Source organism: Taeniopygia guttata, chromosome 6, assembly GCF_048771995.1.
Source record: "Taeniopygia guttata chromosome 6, bTaeGut7.mat, whole genome shotgun sequence".
Lineage (NCBI taxonomy): Eukaryota > Metazoa > Chordata > Aves > Passeriformes > Estrildidae > Taeniopygia > Taeniopygia guttata.
This window is the reverse complement of record NC_133031.1, coordinates 25,032,452-25,055,033: the sequence shown is the minus strand read 5'-3', so window position 1 is coordinate 25,055,033 and position 22,582 is coordinate 25,032,452. Positions and strand designations below refer to the sequence as shown.

The 22,582-nt window shown below is 45.7% G+C and overlaps 2 protein-coding genes across 13 annotated transcripts in view; one reads left to right on the top strand and one right to left on the bottom strand.

Moving 5' to 3' along the window:
- Nucleotides 1-13,708, top strand: part of SH3PXD2A (SH3 and PX domains 2A) — a 245,885-nt gene extending 232,177 nt beyond the window's left edge. For all 9 annotated transcript variants that reach the window (XM_041717165.2, XM_041717164.2, XM_012574636.5 and 6 more), the window contains one exon: nucleotides 55-13,708. In XM_041717165.2, the coding sequence (XP_041573099.2) occupies nucleotides 55-1,950 (1,896 nt within the window). In that variant the 3' untranslated portion in view covers nucleotides 1,951-13,708. The remainder of the gene's footprint in view (nucleotides 1-54) is intronic.
- Nucleotides 13,709-16,502: 2,794 nt separating this feature from the next.
- NEURL1 (neuralized E3 ubiquitin protein ligase 1) overlaps nucleotides 16,503-22,582 on the bottom strand; it is a 144,917-nt gene continuing 138,837 nt past the window's right edge. For all 4 annotated transcript variants that reach the window (XM_030276345.4, XM_072931224.1, XM_030276347.4 and 1 more), the window contains 2 exons: nucleotides 20,207-20,353; nucleotides 16,503-19,459 (listed from right to left, as the gene is read on the bottom strand). In XM_030276345.4, the coding sequence (XP_030132205.2) occupies nucleotides 19,218-19,459; nucleotides 20,207-20,353 (389 nt within the window). In that variant the 3' untranslated portion in view covers nucleotides 16,503-19,217. The remainder of the gene's footprint in view (nucleotides 19,460-20,206; nucleotides 20,354-22,582) is intronic.

Genomic DNA, 22,582 nt, shown 5'->3' with positions numbered 1-22,582 from the left:
GAAGCACTGAGTTGAGATTTTTGCCTAAGTAACATGTTCCTTGTTACCTCTTAGGTTATCGAAAAGAATTCTGGTGGCTGGTGGTATGTGCAGATTGGAGAGAAGGAAGGATGGGCTCCAGCATCTTACATTGACAAGAGAAAGAAACCGAATTTGAACAGAAGAACCAGTACTTTAACCCGCCCAAAGGTTCCTCCCCCAGCACCTCCCAGTAAACCAAAGGACTCTGAAGAAGGAACAACTCCTGGAGCAGTTTCTTCAGGCAATACCCAGGATTCTCCCCACAAGCTGAAATACGAAGAACCCGAGTATGATGTACCTGCCTTTGGCTTTGACTCGGAGTGTGAAGTGAGTGAAAGTCACCATGAAGAGAGCACTCCTGAAAAACGACTGTTTCAGCCCCTCAAGCCCTCACCCGTGTCATCACTTCAGAAAGCTAAGTTCAAAGTAGGAGAGTCTTCAGAAGAAGTTGCTCATGAAGAAGAAACCATCTATGAGAATGAGGGGTTCAGGCGCTATGTGGAAGATGCTTTGTCCAACAAGGAATCTAGTGGGGATTCTGATTCTCAGAAAAGCTTGTCTCTGTCCCTGATCCAAAGGAATTCCCCATGTTCCAGCTCTCCTAAATCATCACTTGCAAAACTCAAGACAGACAAAAACATTCAGCCTGATCTTGGAAAATGTCACTATTCCAGGAGTGAGGAGACAAAACCAAGATCAGCTTCAGATGTCGGCTTGCGTAGTGTGCCAAGAACAGGCATGAAGAAAGATCCTGGGCAGAGTCCTTCTATCAGAGCAAAGCCAATTGTTAGGCCCAAACCCTTTCTGAACAAGGCAGACTCTCAGAGCCAGGAAAAGATGGATATTAGCACTTTAAGGCGTCAGTTGAGGCCAACTGGGCAGCTCAGAGGTGGACTCAAAGGTTCAAGAAGCGAAGAGTCCGCGAGCCCGCCCCGCACAGCTTCTGAGAACCAGGATGACCCTGTTCGGAGAAGCTCGGCTGATCTCATCACAGCTCCTTCCCGTGGCATCTTCTCCTCCAGCCATACTGCTAAAACTGAGCAAGAAAATGACTCCAGATGTTTCTATGTGACCACTGACTCATACCAAAAGGTACAGGATTCTGAAATTTGCTTCCCAGCAGGAGTAGAAGTGGAAGTGCTGGAAAAGCAAGCCAGTGGATGGTGGTACCTGAAGTATGGAGACATGGAAGGCTGGGCTCCTTCCCATTATTTGGCTCTCCCTGATAACCAGCGAGAAACTACATCAGCAGAGACTGATTCATCTTTTGCCAGGAACAGGAAAAATGAAAACAAGTCGAACAGTTTAGAGAAGATAGAGAAGAGGGTTCAGGCTTTGAACACCATCAACCAGAGCAAACGTGCAACACCACCCATCCCAAGCAAACCTCCTGGTGGCTTTTCAAAAGCATCAGGACCAGTTAAAATGAGGAATGGTGTGAGGCAACTTGCTGTCCGCCCGCAGTCAGTGTTTGTGTCTCCACCACCAAAGGATAACAACCTGTCATGCTCCTTGCGCAGAAACGAGTCTTTAACAACTACAGATCAACTTAGGACCGTCCGTCGGAATTCCTCCTTCAGCAACGCGTGGTCACAGCCTGGTGACACAAAGGGAAAGCAGCCGGAGCGGCTGGGCACAGAGAGCTCTGAGACCACCTCCAACCTCCCCACGCAGAGGAATGGGATCCCTGTGTCCACAGTCAGGCCAAAGCCCATTGAGAAATCCCAGTTCATCCACAACAATCTCAAGGACATCTATGTTTCCATTGCAGACTACGAAGGGGATGAGGAGACTGTGGGGTTTCAGGAAGGTGTCTGCATGGAGGTCCTCGAAAGGAACCCAAACGGCTGGTGGTACTGCCAGATAATGAATGGTGTGAAGCCATTCAAAGGCTGGGTGCCCTCAAATTATTTGGAGAAAAAGAACTAATGTTGCAATATCTTTAACCTCCCTAATTTATACTGTTCCTGCTGTGTACATGTGGAAAAAACAATTGCTACACAAAAAGACGTTTCCCTGTGCTCCAGTTTGTACAAAGGAGTCTATATGAGGACAAATCTGCCATGTTCTGGAGAGGTTTGTGGGGTTTACATGTTGTAAGCAACTACAAGGAAGATGCAGCATAGTCAAATGCCTTTTTGTGAAGTTGTTAATAATCTTGTATGTGTAACAGGGTATGACATCCCATCCTTCCCATTATTGATAAGAAACCAAATGTGTGCCTTTTGTGAGAGAAATACACATGCATCTACCTGGGGAGTCCTGTGCCAAACTGTTTTACAATCTTGGCTTCCTTCCTCCTCATTTTTGTCAATACGTGGAGTACCCAAGAATTTTGAATGCTTTTCCACAACTTACAGTGAGAAGCAAATGAAAGTTTCTGGAACACAGAGGGACTCTAATCTTTTGGAGATGTTCTTTTCTTTTTTTTTTTTTTTTTTTTTTTTTATAACTATACTCAACAGCTGGTAGGTCCACAGTTGGAGCCTTTTCATCGTGAGAGTTCTGGTCTCTGACTTCAGTGTTGTTACGGCTAACTCACCGGAAAAGGCCATCAGGTGGTGTGGGTTGAGGGATTTTTGTTTCCTTTCATTCTGTCTTGTTCTTTGAGTTGGGATTTCAGGTGTTCAATGGCAGTGATGCCTACTGGTGCTTCTAAAAACAAACCTACAAACCCCTTGCTTAAACACATCTATTACTGCGTAGGCTTCATGTTTGCTTCTGTGCCTGACTCCTGCCAGGTGACACTGGTTGATTCTCTTCCCAGAGTTGGGTTTCTCAAAAGTTGTCAAAGTCAACAAAGTCCCTTAAAACACTAAAGACAAAGCTGTCAGATGTGTTAATTCTTGTTTTGCCCTCTGGTCCAAATCCAAGGGTGCACTGACTGCTGGCAGGACCCACCAAGATATTAGTGAGAAAAATTTGTAACCTTCTGCAACATCAGTGTTTACAATGAGTGGAAAAAAAAAAAGCCATCAAACTCAGTCTGCACATAATTTGTATATTTTGGGGGAATTGCTTTTGTGTTTTGTTTTTGTCTTTTCTGTGCATTCTGGGTTTACTGTATTTTCTTTGTGTGTGTGTCTGGTTTTACGAGAAAAGACTTAAAACTGAAGTAGGAGCCAAATATGTGTTTCTGTTCCCACTTGAATTCAAAGAGTACATTTGTACTGGAAGGTGGGCCTGGGCTTCTCAGGCTCAGAGATTTAATATCAAAGCCATTTGGTCTACAACACGTCTAACCAGGAATCTGCCTCTTCAGTTCTGTTTGCCTTTCGTAACTCACATTTGGAAATGTGGCACACGGTGTGGGTGGTGTGGGAAATTGAAAAGGTACCCATTGGAAGAGGCTAGGAATATGGAGTTATTAGTTAGGTAGCCTTGTACCATAAAGATAACTTACTAAATCCCTACTGTGTTTAAGGAAGTCATGCTTGGGGGTTTTCTTTAATGGCCTTGTTAATCACTCAAGATCAATATCTAATTCCTTTAAATAATAAGCAGCATTGTAAGTCTGTTCTAAGGGAGGGTGGGGGGGCCAGAAGATCATTTCACTACTGTTTTACACAAAGCATTGCATGTCCTTTTTTCCACCAGAGTTTAATACTGATTAGGTTTGGAAGTTAAAAGTTATAAAGGCTTCAAAATAGCTGGTATCAAGGGGCTGAGTAAAACAGCACAACAAGTCCATATGTTACTGGGGATGTTTCACTGCCAAATCAAAAATTAGGAAATTTATACGTTGTTCTTGTCTTTTTCCTTTTTTTTTTCTTTTACTTTTTTTCTTTTCTTTCTGTTTCTGTGTGTGGTTTGGGGGTTTTATTAATTTCCATGATAACACTGAGAGAGTTGCCTACAGCTAGCGTGGCTGATGTCCTTTCAGTAGCTGAAACAACATCCAGGTGCCACAACTACAGGCTGCAAACAGTGCTGTGGTTTGAGCAGCTCTCTGCGTGCAGGTGGGGAGGGGAGGCTGTTTGTTTGGGATCCCTTTAAATTGTGGTGGCAGGAGAAGGAGGTGTAACTGCACAACAGCTCATATCCCAGTGCGGGGTCCTCTTTGTACCTTAATGTCTCGCCATACAATGTGTAAGTGTATGTCCAGTTAGCTTCCTCTCACTGGATGTGTATCTGAGACATTGTGGCCCTGTCTCTCATACTTCTCCCCATTTTTAGTTGTACTAATATGGTAGCAGCCATAAAAGACTGCTGGAGCTGTTGTGAGATTATAATAGAAGTATTATATTCTTCTGCTGGACAGTATTAAATAGAGCAATACATAGAGTTATCTGCTAGATTGCAGTACTAATAGTAGTGACTTAGTGATTCGTATTAATGTTATGATTTATTTTAACAATAATGATGCGGAAGTGGTTCATTATTTTGAATTAATGCACTTTAACAATAAAAGAAACCAAAATGGAAGCCAATGCAGAGAACTAAGTGCATTATTTAAAGGTGCAGTATATAATTAACATTTTCTTGAAGCACATATTTATTAAGAATTAACTTATTATTTAAAATATTCTAAAGTTTTGTTTAAAGACATTCCCACTAGGTCATCTCTTTGGGGGGATGTGAAGCACAGCTCCCAGATCTTCTGCATTGAGCCACTGAATTCTCTGAGTATGGTATGGCCTGACACGAGCCCCTGTCCAAGGAGGGAAGAGCAGCAAGGAGACAGAAGAGCCCAGACTACTGGAAATACTCACATTTGCATCCAGCAAAGCCAAGTCCTGGGCACATCTGAGCTGCAGGAGTTCCTTGCAGGGTGTGGGATGGCACAGGTGTTTTTGGCAGATGGTTCCAGTGCCTGGCTGCCATGTGCCTTGCATAGGGCTGGCCCCTGTGGATGCAAGTTCTCCGTGAGGCTCAGGTTAGGAGGCTTCAAGATCTGCCTGAGACAGACATCAGTCTGTCCCACAGCTCCTGTTCCATCCTGCTGGCTTGCTTCTCCAGCTCTGGCTTTAGCAGGGAGGTGGTTTGCAGTGCTCCAGGCAGGGCAGGGTGGCACAGTGAGGCTGCCTGCAGTTCTGCCAGGGTTTTCTCCCGCAGCAGCTCCGTGCCTCAGTTGCTTTATTCCATCTCAAAGGCTTCACACTCTCCTGAGGCGAGGCCAGACACTGTAGATGGGCTGCAGAGCCACACTTGTGGCCTCCCTCTGCCCTCACCTGTACCAGCAAAAAGGATGGGGTGCACGTGGCCTACTTGGTGCCAGAAATTATTGTTGGCCACCACTTGGCATGCTGGCTTCCATCCTGGTGGCAAAGCTTCCATTTGGGCTTCCCTTCACTTGGTAGTTGTTTTGGCTGCTTATGAAAGGGCACTTTTAAAACAAATACTCCCAATGTAATTTTTCCTACTCTTGTCTTACCATCGTCATAGCATCTCTCACTGAGGTGTGATATTTTCAACTGAGAGATATCAGGACAACAATTATTTTTTCCATCAGCGAGCAGCTAGTTTTGGTTAGTTCTACTGATACCTGAAATAGCAAGCCCTTCGCTCTTAGCCATGAAAAAGAGGGAAAGGCCTTAAGCTACATCAGAAAAGCTGACTGCAGGGCAGGAAGACCTGGCAGAGTACTCAGAGGACAGTGTAGTGCTAGAAGTGTTTTAGCTCTTTTCTAAAAATGTTAACGTCGCCTTTTATTTACTAAATTTGTCAGAACTGACACTGGATCAAGAGCAATATTTAAATGTAATGTACACCTCAGTGAACACTCAATGCAGAAATCAACAGTACTGTTTAAATTTCTCTTTCTGGTTTATTCCTGAACCAGATTGTTAAGAGGAAGAGTCTGCAGGGCTTGAGCAAAGCCATTTGCAGCTGAAGGGGGCCCTCCTCTGGGGGGAGAGGCAGCTGCTCGTGCTGTCTTGCTCTCACCCACTCTGTATTTTTCAAAAAGTCTTCAATTTGGACCAGCAGCAATTCCAAACTCCAATGCCAGAGAACAAAATTAAAGAATGTGAAAATTGTGTCTTGCTGTATACTGCAACTTTAATAATAATGAGCACTTCTGAGTTCGTTATTGAGGTTTATATAATGCCTGAAAAGTTTATTTGCTGGTTTCCCTTGTCTCCCCTTTCAAAACACTTTCTCATAACAGCAAGTGGTCATGCATTTTGTTAGGAGCCCTTCCCCATGGGAGGCAATTCCTGTTCATTGTTTTAGCTGTCACCCCATGCAATGGGTGAGTGTAGTCCTATGTGCCAGTCCTTTGCAAGCCACACCTTTCAAGATAAAAGAGATGATGGGCACATGTTGGGGTACTTAACTGATGTGTCAACAGGAAGTTTTTAAATTGATGTATTCAATAGTAGCAAGTACACAATAAAGAAAGATTGTTTCGCAGCTAGACTCTACAAAATAGAAATTCACATCTGCATGGGTATAGCTAAAAAATGCATTTTTTCCCTCATGGATATGTACCCCAAAGACCCCTTCCATTATGATGCTATAAAGTTTGACGAAGGCATTATATAATTGTTTTCATCACTTTCAGATCTTAATGAATCATATTTTATTGTAATATATATTCATTGCTTTCCTCAGTTAAAAAGAAAGTTACTGCTTTTATCTTATATGAAAAACAAGGGAATTTGATAAAGCATTCATTATTTTCATATTACTAGTATTAACAGAATAGAACTAGAACTATTTAATTTTAGATCTTCATAGCTAGCTTGTTAATAACTCATATTTTCCTGTGTTGTATCCTACTATTTTTTCTATTTTTTCCCAAATATTCTGCATTCTTGAGAAAAAGCAAATCCAAAGAGTGGATAAGTGCAATATTCATAGAATAAACAGGCCCCTCATCCAGGACTTGGAGTGGAACGTGCAGTGTGAAATGTTTGCAATTCTCTATTCATGCACTCTTAGGGAAGGGGAAATGCAGGGGAGGGGGCAACTGGATGAAAACAGGGCCCTTGGGTAGGTAGAGACTGACAGCTGGGGTGGCTTGGGTTGGGAAGGGCTGCTTTCCATAAACAAGTATCACCTGTTAAGGATTATGCAGCATGTTGCCAGGATTATGTACAGAATGTGCATTAACATCCTTATCAATACAGGACTTCTGAGCTATGCTTGAAACACTCTGTATGTCACCCATGCATGATTCTGTCTTCTGGTTTGTCTCTGCTGGTTATGTCCTCTGTTGCACTTCGGATTTGGTGGTAGCTTCAGAAGGGAAAATAATTCTGCTGGTGCAGTCCCAAGTTTGGCTACTTCATTGTTCCTTGTATTTATTGCAAGAGCTATGGGAATATTATTACAGATCCTTACTTTTCTGTCCTTACTTTTAACCTAAGAAGAAAAAGTCTCCCTTTTATCTGGGTTAATTCTCACCTGCAGAATTTCACAGATGTTTTGGAAATTGATTTCATATGTCTTGGCTTGCAAAGGTGGATCTCTCAGGTCCTAAATAAAGTTGGGCAGAAACTTTGCTCTTCAAAAGAGATATTGTCTTAAATTCTCTTTGAATGGAAGGAGAACTTCCATTTGTCAAAAATAATGTGACTTTACAGGTAGCAGCAAAATCTACCACCTTTGAAAAACTGGACTATTTTTGTAAGGTGCAAGAGAAATGTGAAAACCAGAGCACTTGCCTCTCTGAGCTCTGGAAAGTACATCTCCTGTGGCTCTAGTTCATTACTCTGGAGAGGAGATGTACCTCAGTTTTCTGCTTTATTTTTGTCCTGCTGTTCTTAAGTTTGTCAAAAAGCCTTAATATTATCAGAGACCTTTGCATTCAAACAGAAAAATGGAATTCTGCAGCTGTACTGAAATAGTATCAAATGTGATTTTGGAAAATCTCTAATACTTTACCAATTAGGAGTCTGGTTTTGAGGAACCAACTTAATTATTTCACACTCTTGTCTAAACTGGCAAGAAGCCCACGAGCATCAGTAGAGTTAACACTGACAGAAAACCCTTGTGGATGCTCAGCATGGACCGTTCTCAGCACAAGCAAGCTCTGTGCACTCTGTTCCTGCACCTCCAAAGGGTGCACAGGACTGCTTAGCCTTGGTGCTGCTCTGCCATCATCCACTGTGCTGCAAATCTTGCAGCTCTTTAAAACAAGCTGGAGCTTTGCTGCTATTTGCTGGTGCTTTTCTGTCACCAGCAGCTCCTTCTCTGTCAGCTTCAGGTGCTGTTTAGCCACGTAGTGAAGTGCTGTGTATCAGTGCAGTGTTTGATAGCTGCCAACAGTACAAGTATGATGGTTTGAGCATATGTTTGTCTAAGTTATTTTGTTTTCATTTGCTTTTTGTTGCTTGCTAGAAGCAGGGACCACCACTGCGACGATGCATGGGGAATGTGTCCGCACACTTGAACTGTTTGATGGCCTCTGCTAATGCTGCCCAGTGCTTGTGTTGCTCTTTCTCTCCCTCTCTGCTGCTCAGTAGTCGTGTCTGTTGTGTGTGTCTGTAATTTTCAAATAAAGTACTGTACGTAAGGCCGGATGCAGAAGCCCCCAGTCAGCTGACTCTGGGTTGGGATGTGGGTTGCTGTTGCTGCTTTTCCTCCTCCATCTTAGACCCAATTTGGAGCAAAGCACAGGTGTCTGTAAAAAGTCACCCATAACTCTACTCTGGGGTGCCAGTTTTGCAGGGTGTGCCAAGGGTGGAACGAGGAGATCTTTTCTCTTGGGTGCCCTTGCATCAGGGCCGGGACTCCGCAGCAATTCCTGGAGCGGAAGCTGCGCCGCACTGCGTGCGGACACGGTTTGCATAGTCACAACAAATTAGTTTCCCCCTTTTTATATTGTCAGGGCTGGGCTGGTCCCATCTACTATGTTCTTCATTTGTTCTTGCATCAAGGTAGTGTTGATTTTTAGTTGGAGAGTGCAATTTTTTTTTGTTTTGTGTTTGGTTTTTTTAATAAATAAATTTGGGTTAAAGCTTCACACTGGCGTTTTACAGACCTGTTCTTGTCAGCATAAGCCACTACTGTCCTGAGTTGAGATTCCTGTTTGTTACTGAATTAAAATTATGGGAATTATGTTGATCATTTGGAAAGAAATTAGAAAAAAATTTTAAGAAGTAATTATATTGGCAGGGGGAGAGATAGATAAAATATGAGGAAAAAGATGTTTCTAATAAGGCCATGAATTATTTGGTCTGACACTGCAGGTGCTTTCTCTGTATACGTGGTTTAAATACATCACTGCTCTGTGACAGGATTTTTTGTTATTGAGAAAAGTTGGTTTTTTTCAGTCCCTAATATGCTATGATAATCTGCATCCTGAAGCCACCAGTCCACCAAAAGAAGAGAATCATAGGTTATATGCTTGTTGTAGTTGAGGCAGTTTGTGTGTCTGGGAGTTTGCATACACAAGGTTCAGCTGGTGGAGTGGGCAAGCATGGCTGTTCTAGACCTGTCCATGTTGGCAGGAATGACCCAGTGCTAGGAGTGCTTCTGGAAAAATGCTGGCTTTGGTGACCTTTCCCTGATGCTCAGGGTTATTTGGTTACAATGGTACTTGTCTTGGTCCCTGTTTGGTGGAGGAGAAAAACAGGTGGAAGGGAGAATCACTTGGCACTGTAAGAACCTTTTAAAATAGAACATGTAATATTTAGGTAAATATTTCAAGTTTCTCCAAATATTCCCCATCAAAGTTGTTATTGACTCTGTATTTGATGACTGAAAGGTGAGCAACATGGCAGCATTCTCTGTGCAAACAGTTCTTTTGTGGTTGGAGAGCTTGTTCTTGAACTGCCTGTGGGTCACCAAGGAAATAGTAATAAATAAACAAAATCCCATCATCACCCTTGGGTGATGACTAGAGGGGCATTAAATTCTGTCCTGACTCTGGGTTCCCCGAACACATTCATTTTGTTTGTTTCTGTCTCCTTGAAGCAGGACACAAAAGAATAGTGCAGTCACTGGAACTTAGCCTGTAGCAATTAGTAAACTGGAACAAATAAAAAAAGAGAAGAAAAATAAATGTTTTTTTAAAATTAAGTATTTCAGTGCATAGCTGATTTAACTACTTCCTATCTTGGACTTTCAGGGAGGGAGGGAGTTAGTTCTGTTTCCAGTTGCTAGGAGGAATTTTTCTGTGTCATGCTGAACAGGCTTGCTGAAAAGCCTTGCTCATTACTCGTGATGAGCTCAAACCTGGAATATTGCAAAAGCAAAGTGTGTGTAGCATTACAGTGGCCTTTTTGTACTGAGGGTCTGAAGTGAGTGTTGTGGGGTCAGTAGTGTACAGAGTAAGTACATTTCTGCTGTCTGGCTGACTTGCACATGACATCGGTGCTGTTCCTTTATTGCAGATTTAATTGCAGACAGCAGTGCTTATTACTCTGCTAGCAGTGTGTAGGGAGAATCATGTAAATGAGCCTACTCACTTAGGGCTCAATATCAAATGTCATGTCAAGAGAAGTCCTGCCAGCAGCTTGATTGATTGCTGCTTAGGCTAAAGTTCAGATGCAGGTAACTCCAGGTGGGTGTTGAAAGCAGCTCAGATGGCTGTGTACATCTGTAGCTGTTTCCAGAGCTGTTAATCAGCCCAGATTATCTCTGCAAACTGTGGGTAGTGAGTTACTGGGAACCTAAACCTGTTGGTGAAAGAAGGCTGAAATTTGTTGGAGCTGTTGTGCTCCTCTGCATTAGCAGAGCAATGGCACATGTCTGTACTGGAAACTCCTAGAGAGTTTGCTGTCCCAAAGTTTTAGTTGACCAAAAAAAAAAACCAAAAAAGTGGATCTAGGCCTGGTCTAAGTGAAATTTTGCAGTGGATTTCTTGGGTGGTTGGTGTTCTTCATGTGACCTTGAAAACTAGATGCTGTTGTCATTTCTGTGTTGGTGTAGAGTTCCGTTTTTTAGTGGCTAGGTGGTGGGAATGTACCTGCTGGGAGCTTGGAATCTTGGGAGAGTATGTCGGTGACCAGAGATAGAGAAATGTGTGGCTGGTCTTAGTGTGTGTGTAGTCAAGTTGGTGACACTTTTTTGTCTTTTGCTTGTTTTGTTTTTAATATGGGAACCAATTTGTCTGTTCTGCTTCGGAAAAGGTCTAGAAGTTGGTGTAGTTTCTGTTGCAGTAAATATGAGAAGGAGTTAGCTGAGAGCTTTTTTGTTTGTTTGTTTTTGGGGTTTTTTTAAAGAGAGTTTATGGGCAGGAGACCATTTAGTTTGTTTTGGGTTGCAAGTTAAGCTAAGAGAGTAAGAAAAATGAGTCAGGGGAAATCCTTTTTTGTGGTAACAGCTTTGGACCATATTTTGTTGTGGCCTCTGATCCAGCTCCATTGAAGGCAGTGGAGTGAATATTGTTGATCATGTAGATGTTAAAGCTTTTGGTCATAATTAATTCTTAAAGAGGTGACAGGTATCTTGACATTCACAGCATGTCATAACAAATGTGAGCTAGAGACAGAAATACTAACTGTAGCTCCAAGCATTTTTCAGTTTTTGTTTAATGAACTTGAGATGCTGACCAGCTGGATAAAACTCTACAATGAACCAACTCTTGCAAGTATAGGTGTGCTCGAGTCTATGAGATGTTTTCCTAGGAGAGGAAATCATATGCATGATAAAAAAAAAATTAGCTTTCTCAGTCATCCCAGTAAAACTGAAATCCTGGAAAGTGACACTTTCTGCACTTAACAGTATCTTTTGCCATTGGTGGCAAGAGTTACTGTTGATGTGGAATTAGATGCCCTAGTCTGTCTGAACTGGAACAAAACAGATCTTTTTGTGACCAGTCCCTGAGTCGGTTTGTAAGCAATTGTAATGACTGGATGCAGATTACAGTACTAGTTAACAAAATGAGCAACATTTTCTGTGGGCCAACACAAAAGATGTATTAGCAGTGAGGAAAACACAGATCTCCTTTTTGCCAAATGACTCTCTAAAATTTCCCTCAGCCTTCAGCACAAATCAGCTGGGACCTGTGAAGATTCAGCTGATGCACATGGTACTGGGGGCCTGTTTCTGTGACTGGGACAACAGAAGTGTGGCTTTATCCCAGCAAGAATTGATGAAATTATAATAGTACAGTGTTTTCATTTGCTCTGGCTATGACAGCAGTGGGGGGAATGAGCTGTGAAAAGCATAAAATCCCCCTTAATCCAGATTCACAGAATTTATTTGTTTGCAGTGCCCAGTCCAGAACTATTTCAGAGCTGTCCTCATGGCTGTGCCCTGTGTGGGACAGGGAATGCACTCAGAGGGGCTTTCCTCCTCTTTGTGCCATGACCAACTGCTTGCTCAGAGAACTGCATAACAATGTAGTCATTGAGGTTTGGGATTTTTCCCTAGAGCAGCATGTTCTAAAGCAGTGAAGTAAAAACAAGTGCTTGTTTTGGAAATTTTAATCATGTCTCTGTCTGTAAAGGTGGAAACTCAGTGTGGGTCTCTCAACAGAGAATAAGAAACACCATCTGTCTTGGGCAATTGTGTATGTGAAGATACAGAACAAATATTTTAGATTACTGTGCCTAAAAGTAGATCTCAGCATTTCTCTATAGGCATTTGTTAGAACTGTTGTTATTTTGGAACTGAACAGCATTTAATAATGGTTAATCAAGACTGCTCCAAAATTCCAGCAGGAAAGGAAAAGACAATTTGAATTCTGGACACATATTGGAGAGGGAGTAGTAAGAAACATAAAATATTGCCAGGTGCTTTATGAACCTAATATTTCTTCTAGGATTATCACAGGTCCTTGTGATTGTGTCCTGGCATACACTAGTGCTGTGGCACAGCAACTGGTCAGTGACACCTCTTTGCAAAAATTCAGAACCTTGGGTCTGATGGACATGTGTGTATTGGAAAAGATGAGCCTAAAAAGGCCTTGGAGTAGACTACAACTGATAAAAGAACTCCTGATTTGCATGTTCCAGATATGCTGAAATAACTTGCCTCAAGGCAACTTCAGCTCCTTCCAGGCATCTGCCATCACCCACCCTGGCAGCTCACAGGTGCCGCAGTCTGACAGGTGGAGGGGGGTGGCAAATATGAGTGGAAAGGGAAATTCAGGATGCCTGCTGTCACTGCTCTTCCTGCTCCTCAGCCGTGCCTGAAGTCAGAGCTCTGCTGGGCCAGAGCAGGACCAGACCCCTAGCACAGTGTTTGCCATGTCCCACAGGGCTCTGCCAAGCACTCTGAGTGATCTTTGCTGACCTGGGTGCTGCTGCCCAGCCAGGATGCTCCTGCTCCCTGTGTGCAGGACCCTGGGAGCTTGTGAGGGACTGCCAGAATTTGAGAAGTGTTTTCTCAGAGATATTACAAGTTCTTGCAATATGAACCTCTAATGTTTTCAAAGACTCAGGCAGAAAGGACTTGCTAAACAAACTGTACCTGTCATCTCCCAGTTCATTGATTGCTTGGACCAAAGGTGGTGCTAAATCTGATCTTTATCTGTAATATTTATATTTTGTTTGACTTTTTTTTTTTTTTTTAAGTGTTTGATAAAACAGATGCAGTGTCCTTCATACATGAGAAATTTAGTCCCAGCTTGGGACATGTCAAAACTCCCTGGACCTTCAGGGCCCAGGATTGTTGCCTGTTACCATTTGAGCAGGCTTGCAGTGTTTGGGGGGAGGTGGGAAAAGGGTACTCTATCTTCAAATGCTTGCAGACTGTAAGAATTGACTTGTGATTTGTTTGTTTGTTTGTTGGTATTTTGTTTACAATGCCTCTTATGCCCTAAGGAAAAATAAATTTTTGACCTTTTTAATTGTGATCCAGTTGGTTTGTTTTGTTGGGGTTTTTTCTTCTAATATTTTCAGTACTGTATTGATTCCACTTGAATTCCACTGAATTTATCTTTCTCAGAATAACTTGTCATTTGTGTGTTCATGCAATTGCAAATTTCATCTTAGGCTAAATGGATACAGAACCTTGTCTTGTTCCCTGGCTGAAGTTGTTACTGTATGCTGTATTTTTGTATTTTTTTCTATTCCACAAAGTTTATAGAAAAGTCACCTGAGCCCTCAAACATGAAGAACTTTAGTCTGTGTTGAGCAAGTTCTTAAGGTTTACAGTACTCAAGGAAGGATGCTTTTTGGAGAAGGATAGGATCAAAATAAGAAGAAAAGCATACTTTTACAAAAGTAGTCCTTTGGTTCTGTGATTAGAGTTGCTCTGCAAGGTGGGATGAGCCCTGTGTGCAGCCTGCAGAGCAGTGGTGCTTGAACAGGTCTGATCCTGCAAGGCTTCTTGGCACTGCTGACTCCTTTTACCTGGCTTTGTGGGTTGGAGGCCCAAATAGCTCAACAAGTAGAAGGTCATTGCTGTGCAAAGCAGCAGATGGGTAAAACTGAAGTTTCTGGTAATGGATTCTTATTATTCTCCTTATGCAGGGACATCTCTTGGGGATGCCAAAGGCAGTGGATTAGGGGATATATTGGGTGAGGAGGTTATAACAAGGGATGTAATACAGAGGGATAACAAGGTTGTTTTTTAGCTCTTCAGTTCCCAGCCTGACTGCAGATGTTCCTCTGTGCTGGCACATCGGTGGGTGGTGCCCAAGGAGTCCTGTTTGGGCACCCCAGCTCTCTGAAGGATGCCAGGAACTGAATCTGATGCAGCACACAGTCCTGGGCTCAAACGTAGTGCCAAGTGTGACTGGAAACTGCCCCCTCTTCCTTTGTGCTGAGTGAGCCAACCGGCTTGAAAGGGTTTTTTGGGCTGGTGCAATCACTATTTACTGATGTGTCCCCTTGTACACTGTAACTCACGGTTAACTGCTCACCTCTTGCCCATTTTTCTCGGAGGACCACTACCAGAATTGTGCTGCACTCAAGACTGATTTTTTTCTGGTCCTGCTTTAGTGTGTTTGGGGTTTGTTAAAATCGATCTCGGAAGGAGCGGCGGCTGAGCTCCGGGCTGGGCGCTGGGCACCAGGTGGCGATGCCGGCCCAGCGCTGCAGCTCCTGGACCACTTTTGGGCATCCTCCCTCTCATCTGCCTCCGCCTCCTTCTCGGCCCGCGGCCGGGACACCCCGGGAGCAGCGCGGGAGGGCCGCGGTGCTGGGCTGCCCTGCTGGGGAGGCTCAGTTCTGCACCACAGCCGGTCTTGGTGGAGAAGAGTTTGGCGAAATGGGGAAATTACAGCTCTGGTCTGGATGTGCTGAGGGAGGGCAGGGCAGGGTGACTCCAGCGATGCTCAGCAGAGGAGGATGCAAAGCTGATGGGGCTGTTGCACGTGGCAGCTGCATGAGGGGCTGCACAGCCTGAGACTGGCAGGGGGGAACCTGGTGATGTGCCATGGTCCCTCTTGCTGGTGCTAAGAAAGGAGAAGGTCTGAGTTTGGCCCAGCATTAGCACTTCACTCATCCTAGCCTGTGGCAGTGCTTGGGCTCAGCACGTTCAGCAGGTCAGTGCTGCCAGTTTCTAGGGCGTTCTGTGTTGTGCCACCCTGTCCCTTGCTCCTGAGGGAGTGAGGAGGCTTTTCAGACCCACTAGAGGTCCTTCTGTCCCAGGGAAAGCAGGAGCTAGAACAGCTCTTGGAGCGCAGCATGCAGCTGTGCAGACTTGCCTTGTCCCAACAGCGGCATCTCCTCAGGCTGGTAAGGGAGAAAGCTGGGTTGGAGAAGTGGTTTTGCTTTACCCAGCCTGGAATGTTTCAGGCTACTGAGGAACTGTTAGAGTAGAATGGCTTCAACTGGAGAGGCTGAGGACACCACTCCTGGGATGTCCCAGGCACTTGGCAGATGGAGCACCCCCACTGAGGGAGAAGATGCCACCTCAAATATGTCATGCAAGAGCATGCTCCAGATAGTCTCATCTACTGAATAGTTAAACAAAGAAATTAGGAGAAAAATCTCACATTTGTTATATTGTAGGTGTGCTCCTGAGCAGATACCTGCAGCAGAGGATTGGGTTTTGAGGGAACTGGCGTGATCTCTGGAGAATCCAAATTCCCTTTGGGTCCTTGTGTCCCTTGCTACATACTCAGGAAGCATCTGCATCTTACCTCAGCATCTCGCTAGGCCAGAGCACAGACTGTCAGAGGGCCTGCTCAGCATGCTGCCCACTTCAGGGCTGGGATATTACTGCTCTTCCTCATCTTCAGCCACCCTACCTGCCCCCTCCTAGGCTGAGCAGAATGTCCTGGGTTTCCTCACAGCACAAGTTCTTCCTTGTGCTGGTGGAGGATGCTTTTTTGTGGAAGAGACTGTAAACAAGGCAGTGAGAGTAAAGAAGCTGTGACTTCCCTCTAGGGAGGGCTTGAAGAGGCTCAGGAGTGTGGGGCCTAAGCTTTCAGGAATGATGTTAGCCCTTGCTTTTACCTCTGTGCCTTCCTTTATTCCTTATGTGTGTGGTGTCTGCCCAAGAGGATATTGATATCCACCTCCCAATGCCCTCCCATCCTCAAGAACTAAAGGAAAGCCTGAATTCTCTCCACCCAACTCCCCCTAAGCAAGAGGCTCTCATGCCACCCTTGCTTTTACCTCAGCCTCTCATTGTGTTGGCAATTGTGTTTTGCTGCTTTTATGAAGTGGGAAATACTCAGCCACCCATGCTGCTGCAGGATATCTAAATCAACTTTATTCACGATCACAGTTATCCAATTATTCACAATGAGTTTTTCTTGTCTTTAAACAGAACACAAAACATCTTAAAGTAAAGCAATGAAATGCAGATGACACAACACAGAGGTACATGGGAACCTACACCAGTCAAACAAAACAAAAGATTAGGATTTTTATTATTTTTATTGGTTTTGCTGGTTTTTTTTCCTCCCTGGAGAGAGCCTTTTCCTCTTCCCTGCTTACAGCTGGAGGTCAGCCTATGCAGGGGTAGGACTGAACCCCAATTTTTGAACTCAGATGCTGGGGGAGCTTTCAGCTTCTCCTAACTCTTAGAGTTTGGTCCACAGTAAAACAAACACAGTTAATATATTAAATCACTCTCAATTCAAAAGGTGAAAAGGGAATTTACACCACTGCACTGGTACCCATGGATGGAATTCCTTGAAAAATAAAATTTACCCCTTGGCTTTCCCTGCATGGAGTGGGACTGGTCCCACTGGTGTGGTGAAGGCTCGGGAGGCTGCTTATTGCACGTTTCCCCACATCCACTATTTTATTAACACCTTCTTACCCCTTGGGTTCCTCCTTTTCAAAGTCTTTGCACTGGAGTTTGTGTAACTACTGCAAAAAGCTCCCTGTGTGTGCTGGTCACAGTTGGAGCTGGCTGTGTGCCTGAGGACCAGCCATGCTCCTTGCAGGGCTGCTCTGACTCCCCCCAGGTTGTGCCAACAGCCTCCTCCTGCCCCTCGGTGAGGGCATCTGGGAATGGGAGCCACGAGCTCTGGAGCTTTTGACAGCTGGCCCAGGGGACAGGGCTGGGTTTGGGTTGCACATCAGAGGTATGCCAAGAAATGACACAAATCCCTGTCACCCAGAGTATCAGCATTCAAGTTAGTGCTTCCTGCAGGGCAGGCTGGGGGGAGCTGCAGGCCCCTGGGTAGGCTGCAGAGATGGTGGCACCTTCAGAGAAAGGCTCTACAATGTGCTCCCCTGTGAGTAGTCTCTTTTTACATCTCCTTGAGAGATGTAAAGCAAGGATGTGTTTTCCAGGTGTTTTTAGGATCGGCCTCTGCCAGTGTGGGTGGTGAAAACCCACCTGCTGCTGGGGGGTGGGGGGGGACTGATGTCCCCTGCAGCAAGTGCATGTGTGCATTAAATAGCGTTATCCCCACACCACACTGTTCCCCCCTATCCCACCAGTGGCCAAGTGCTTGGGTGCAAGGAAGAGCTCAGCGGGAAGGGTGTGACTCCATGGCCTCCCCTTGTCTGGTCAGATGGGTGACATGGTGGGGGCAAACTCCACTGCCATGGCACCCTAGCCCTGACGCCCCCTCAGGACCCAGACACAGCCCCTCTCTCCCCTGCAGCCTGGGAAGGCAGCAGGATGGGTTGGGAAGGGAGGCAGACAGCTCCTGCTGCTGCCAGGCCACACAGCCCCGACCCAAGGGCCAGCAGCCCCGGGTCACCCCTGCAGCCATGGCAGAGCAGCAGCTGTCTGCACAGGATCCATGGGGGCCACCACTGTCCCTGCTGCGCTCAGCCGGGTCCCTGACTCAGGCAGGAGAGAAGGAGATTTGTTTAAATAAACCAAAGCAAACCGAATTACTCAAGTTAGTTTTCCCTCATTCCTTACTTCCTAACACGTAAGGACAGCCATGTCCTGCCGGTGTGGCTGTGAAGAGCTGAGTACCACCTGGCTGGTTTTGTCTTAAAGCACAGTGATAAAGTTACCAGTAAAGGTAACCCACAGACATGTGGGTTTATACATTCTTCCCCGGTGAGGCTGGGGTTTTGCCTCACAAGTGCTGTCTGGATGGTAGGGGGAGAAAGGTGAGGGAGCTGTATCAGCCCTCCCCCAGGCCCACAGGAGCAGAGATGCTGCTGAATCCCTCGTGCTGCGTGGAGCCCACACGCAGCTTGGCGGTGGTGGTGGGTTCGGGAGCCGCTCCTCTTGGACGGGGTGGTGACAGGAGGGGGCTGATGCTGCTGGGAGGGAGCAGAGCTGTTGTCAGTGTTTGTTGTCAAAACCACCACTAAAGCCTCTGTCAGAGAATGGCAATGGAGGAGTTGGGGACAGCCCTCAAGGGGCTGCCATGGGTCTGCTCTTCTGTCTGCAGATATGGGGTGGGTGTTGCTTCACAAATCTTGGGTTCTTTTCTGCACTGGCTCCGGCCTCTCTGCTGTGAGTGTGCTCACTGCTCCTTCCTCTCTGTGTCAATGCTTGCCTTGCTCCATCCTTTCTAAGGAGCATCCTCTGCTCAGGCTGGTTGTACACAGAAACACGTTGCTCATTTCTTCTCTTCTGCTAAGCTGTCTCTGCATGTGGGGTGCCTCTGGAAGGAGATGTGTAGCACTGAACCTTTTACCACTTGCTGTCTATGCTAAAGAGTAGAGACTCCCCTCTGCTGTGCATGGTGTAGAAAGGGATGATTGCACCAGCTGGCATTTTTTGAGATAAACTTTAAAATCCACAAGGGACAGTAGTCCATCGCAAATTCCCTGACACTGGAGTTCAGCCCCAGGGCTTGCTTGGGGGGTAGAAGAGCAGCATCTAAGCTTGTCTCATCTGTTGTCCATGGACGAGGAGGTGAGGGTGGTGGTGGGTGATGGGTTTTGAATCTCCTGGGTGATGAATAAAGACCAAGGCCTGTGTTGTTTCACAGCCTCCTCCCCACGTTCCCAGGCCCCACCACGGCATCTGCTGCTGCTCTAAGTGCTGCGGTATGTTTTGATGATATCTTTGATGGCCCTTCTGCAAATGGGGCAGCAGGCATTGGCCATCTTCTTGAGCTTCAGCCCACATGAATAGCAGAGACACATGTGTCCACAGGAGTAAATGACTGTGTCTACCATGTTCTCATAGCAGATGGTGCATTCATCTCCCCAGGGCCCTGAGACGGACGGGGAGATGGGTGACTCAGGCAAGCTGCCTGGAGAGTTGGGAGCTGTGCCTGCAACACAAAAAAAACATGGTCACTCCTCTTGCTGACATGCCAAGGTAATTTCTGCCCTGCAGCCACAGAGGGAGGAACGACACCACAGCAGTAATGCATGCTCCATGGACCAGGGTTCCTTCTGCAACATCTACTGTGGTCTGCTGCCCACGAGGAGCAAGCCAAGAGAAGCTGTTCCCATGCAACAAGGATTTTGTAAGTTATGTATTCCACCATCAATGCCTTGGGATCGTGCAGGTGTCTGGAGTTTTAAAAGTGCTGCAGAACAGCCTTACACTTTTTTACTGCATGTGCATTCATCTAAATATCACTGTACTTCATTGGCACATTAGAAATAGCAATACTGTGTTTTACTGAAGGCGTGTGGAAGGAGAAAGGGGAGGCATAGGCAGACCTTTAGCTCCAGCCCAAGCTACTGTGAGACGTGTCAGTGCCACACAGCTCTCCAGAATGAGCTCTGCGTCACAGGGCCACGTGTGCAGCAGAAAATCCACTGCTTCCCTTGGGACCTTTCACGATGAAAAGGGTGAGAGAAATATTGCTGTCTAGGCATCCAAGTGGCTTCCACATAAAACAGACTGAAAATAGCCCTTGCAGAGGCTCTCCCTTCCTCCCCAGGGGAGCTGATGGGATAATAATAATCTGTTGATTATTGTGGTTTTAGAGCCCTTCTGGGAGACAAGTGTGAGATGATGAAGGGAGGCAAAGGAAAGGAAAGGCAGCAGGGGATCCCACCATTCTTACCACTGATAGAGCTGCAGAGGGGGCCAGAGCCACACGTAGACAGTAAGGGGCCAGAGACACCACTGCAGAGGACGGTGGGGGAATTGGGTGTTGATGTGGGCGAGCTCGGTGTGGACAATCCCAGCCGCTCCGCTAGTATGGTGGAACCTGCACCGGGAGAGAAGGAATCTATGGTTACTTTTAAAATTAAGGCTGACAAGGCACTGGGGATACGTGGCAGGGGTTGCAGCTCTCGGCGCTTGTCAGGATTGGTCTCATCAGCATGTCTAGGGAGGAGATAAAAGAATCCTCATATGCCTTTTTTAAATGCTAGCAGCTGTTCCTGAAGAGATATCAAGCTCCCACAACCCCTGAAATTGGCTGGAGCTCCCTCAGCTACCGTAACCCTTTCTTTCTGCCCCTAAATGTGTCTCAAATCATTTAGTGCAGTAACTTCCCATGTGGTTTCACGCTCATATGTGCCCCCAGTAAAAGAGCCTGGCTTGTAGCAGTAGCCTGCGGAAGGGTGGGCTGGACTCCAGCTCAAGAACACATCACTTTGTCAAAAGTGCAAAACTGCACAACTCTGGGCTTCAATAAATTCATACAAAGTCACTCAAGGACTTTCCAGAAACAAACATGAGGGTCTGGCAATCAGGAAACCTTAGCTATGCTCACTGCTCTGCCTCTTTCTTGGGTGGCTTCTGTCAGAGGTAGGGATAAGTTGCCAAAATGCATTTGGATCTAGGATCAACACGGACACCTCTCCATCATTCAGGAATGTTTTCTCCACTTGCATGTCTGGATGTGATGGCTCAAGAGTGCAAAGCTTCTTCAAGTCTCTTCTAGATGTCCCCAGCTCCATTACTTCCTGCTCTCACTGCCCACCATCAACTCTGTATTAGTGTGCTCTCTGCCAGAGAAGCACCTCTGTCCCACAGCCTGTCTGGCACCCTCCTTCTATCTCAGTCTCTCTCTTCTGCTGTTGTAACAACACATATCTTAAAGCCCCTTCCAGAAGGGGAAAAAACTGGAATGCTTAAAACTCTGCCTTCTGCAAAGGTTTTGTAGGGGACTTTCACTGCTGCCAATGCAGCCTGGTCTATGCTAAGCCAGTGGTGAGGCAGCAGCACACACGTGCTTAACTAAGGGGATGATTTCCTGGTGGTAAAAACCAGCTTGCCTAAGGTTTTAAAGTTTCTAGTTCCCCATCTCAGAAGACAACCAGGGTAACTCGAAATCAGAACTAAAATGCTCAGAGTTCTTCATGTTACCATATAAGGAGCCAGAGGCACAGAGGGTTTGGATCCACCGTGTCCTCAATGAGTTGGAGGCTATTCTCCAGAGAAAAAGCAGCAGTGGGAGGTCAGGAAAACCCCATGTGCCAGAAAGGTCCTTCAGTTGCTATTTGCAGGGAGGCTACTGACCAAACCTGGGAGACCGGGACTGCAAGTGCCAGCTGTGGATTGTGCAAAACAGCAAAAACACAGATTCTCCTGTTCTTTTTAGCAGAACAAGACTGAAAGTGGAACACAGGAACTGGGAAGGGGTCATGTTTGAGTCAAAATCTGTTTTGAGAACTGTGTATGAGAGAAGAAGCAATTAGCCTAAGCCATCAGTCCCTCAATTTCACCCCTCTCAAAAAAATAAGGAGCACTTTGCTTCCAGGCACAAGCTGAAGTTAAATTAGACTCTATGAAGGGCTTTGGAGCTCTCACATTTGAGATACTGTAGAGAGGTACCTCCTTCATCACACAGATAGAAGCTGAGGCTGGAGTTCAGCTCAATAAATAAGCAAAGAGAATGAGCAGCCTCTAATGACAGCTACTAGCAAGAGCCCTTCCCCTCGAGTCTGACAGATGACCAAAGCAGAAAACTTGCCCTGTGGTAACACACACTGAACACAGGCCCAGCAGGGGCACAGGGTTAAGCCTGTTCACTGCACACACAAATATGAACACTGAGCAGCTGAACAAGTTTTTCAAGCCTTCCCTCTCCTCCCTACAGCCTGGAGGCATTTCTTCCACTCAGCTGACATACAGCACATTGCATTTCTAACACTGACCTGGTCAATTCATTAAAGGCAAAATAAAGGCTGTTAGGAGTGTTTCTCTTCCTGGATTAATAGGAAAATTTGGAGGTGCCCCAAGTATCACAGCATATGAGCTGATGAAGCATGCTGGCAGCTGGACAAATGGCCTTTCCACAGTGCAGGGAGAGCTCAGCAGTGCAGGAGCCATGGTTTTCTCTGGTTGTAGCTGGTCTGAGTCCCAAAATGGCCTTACCCAAGGGCCAGCAGACACCTTGCCAATTCTTCCTCCTAATACAAGGCACAGCTCTTGACTTTTCTCCAGCATCAGCTTTGTTTAAAACAATCTGAGCTCCCTACCAGACAAG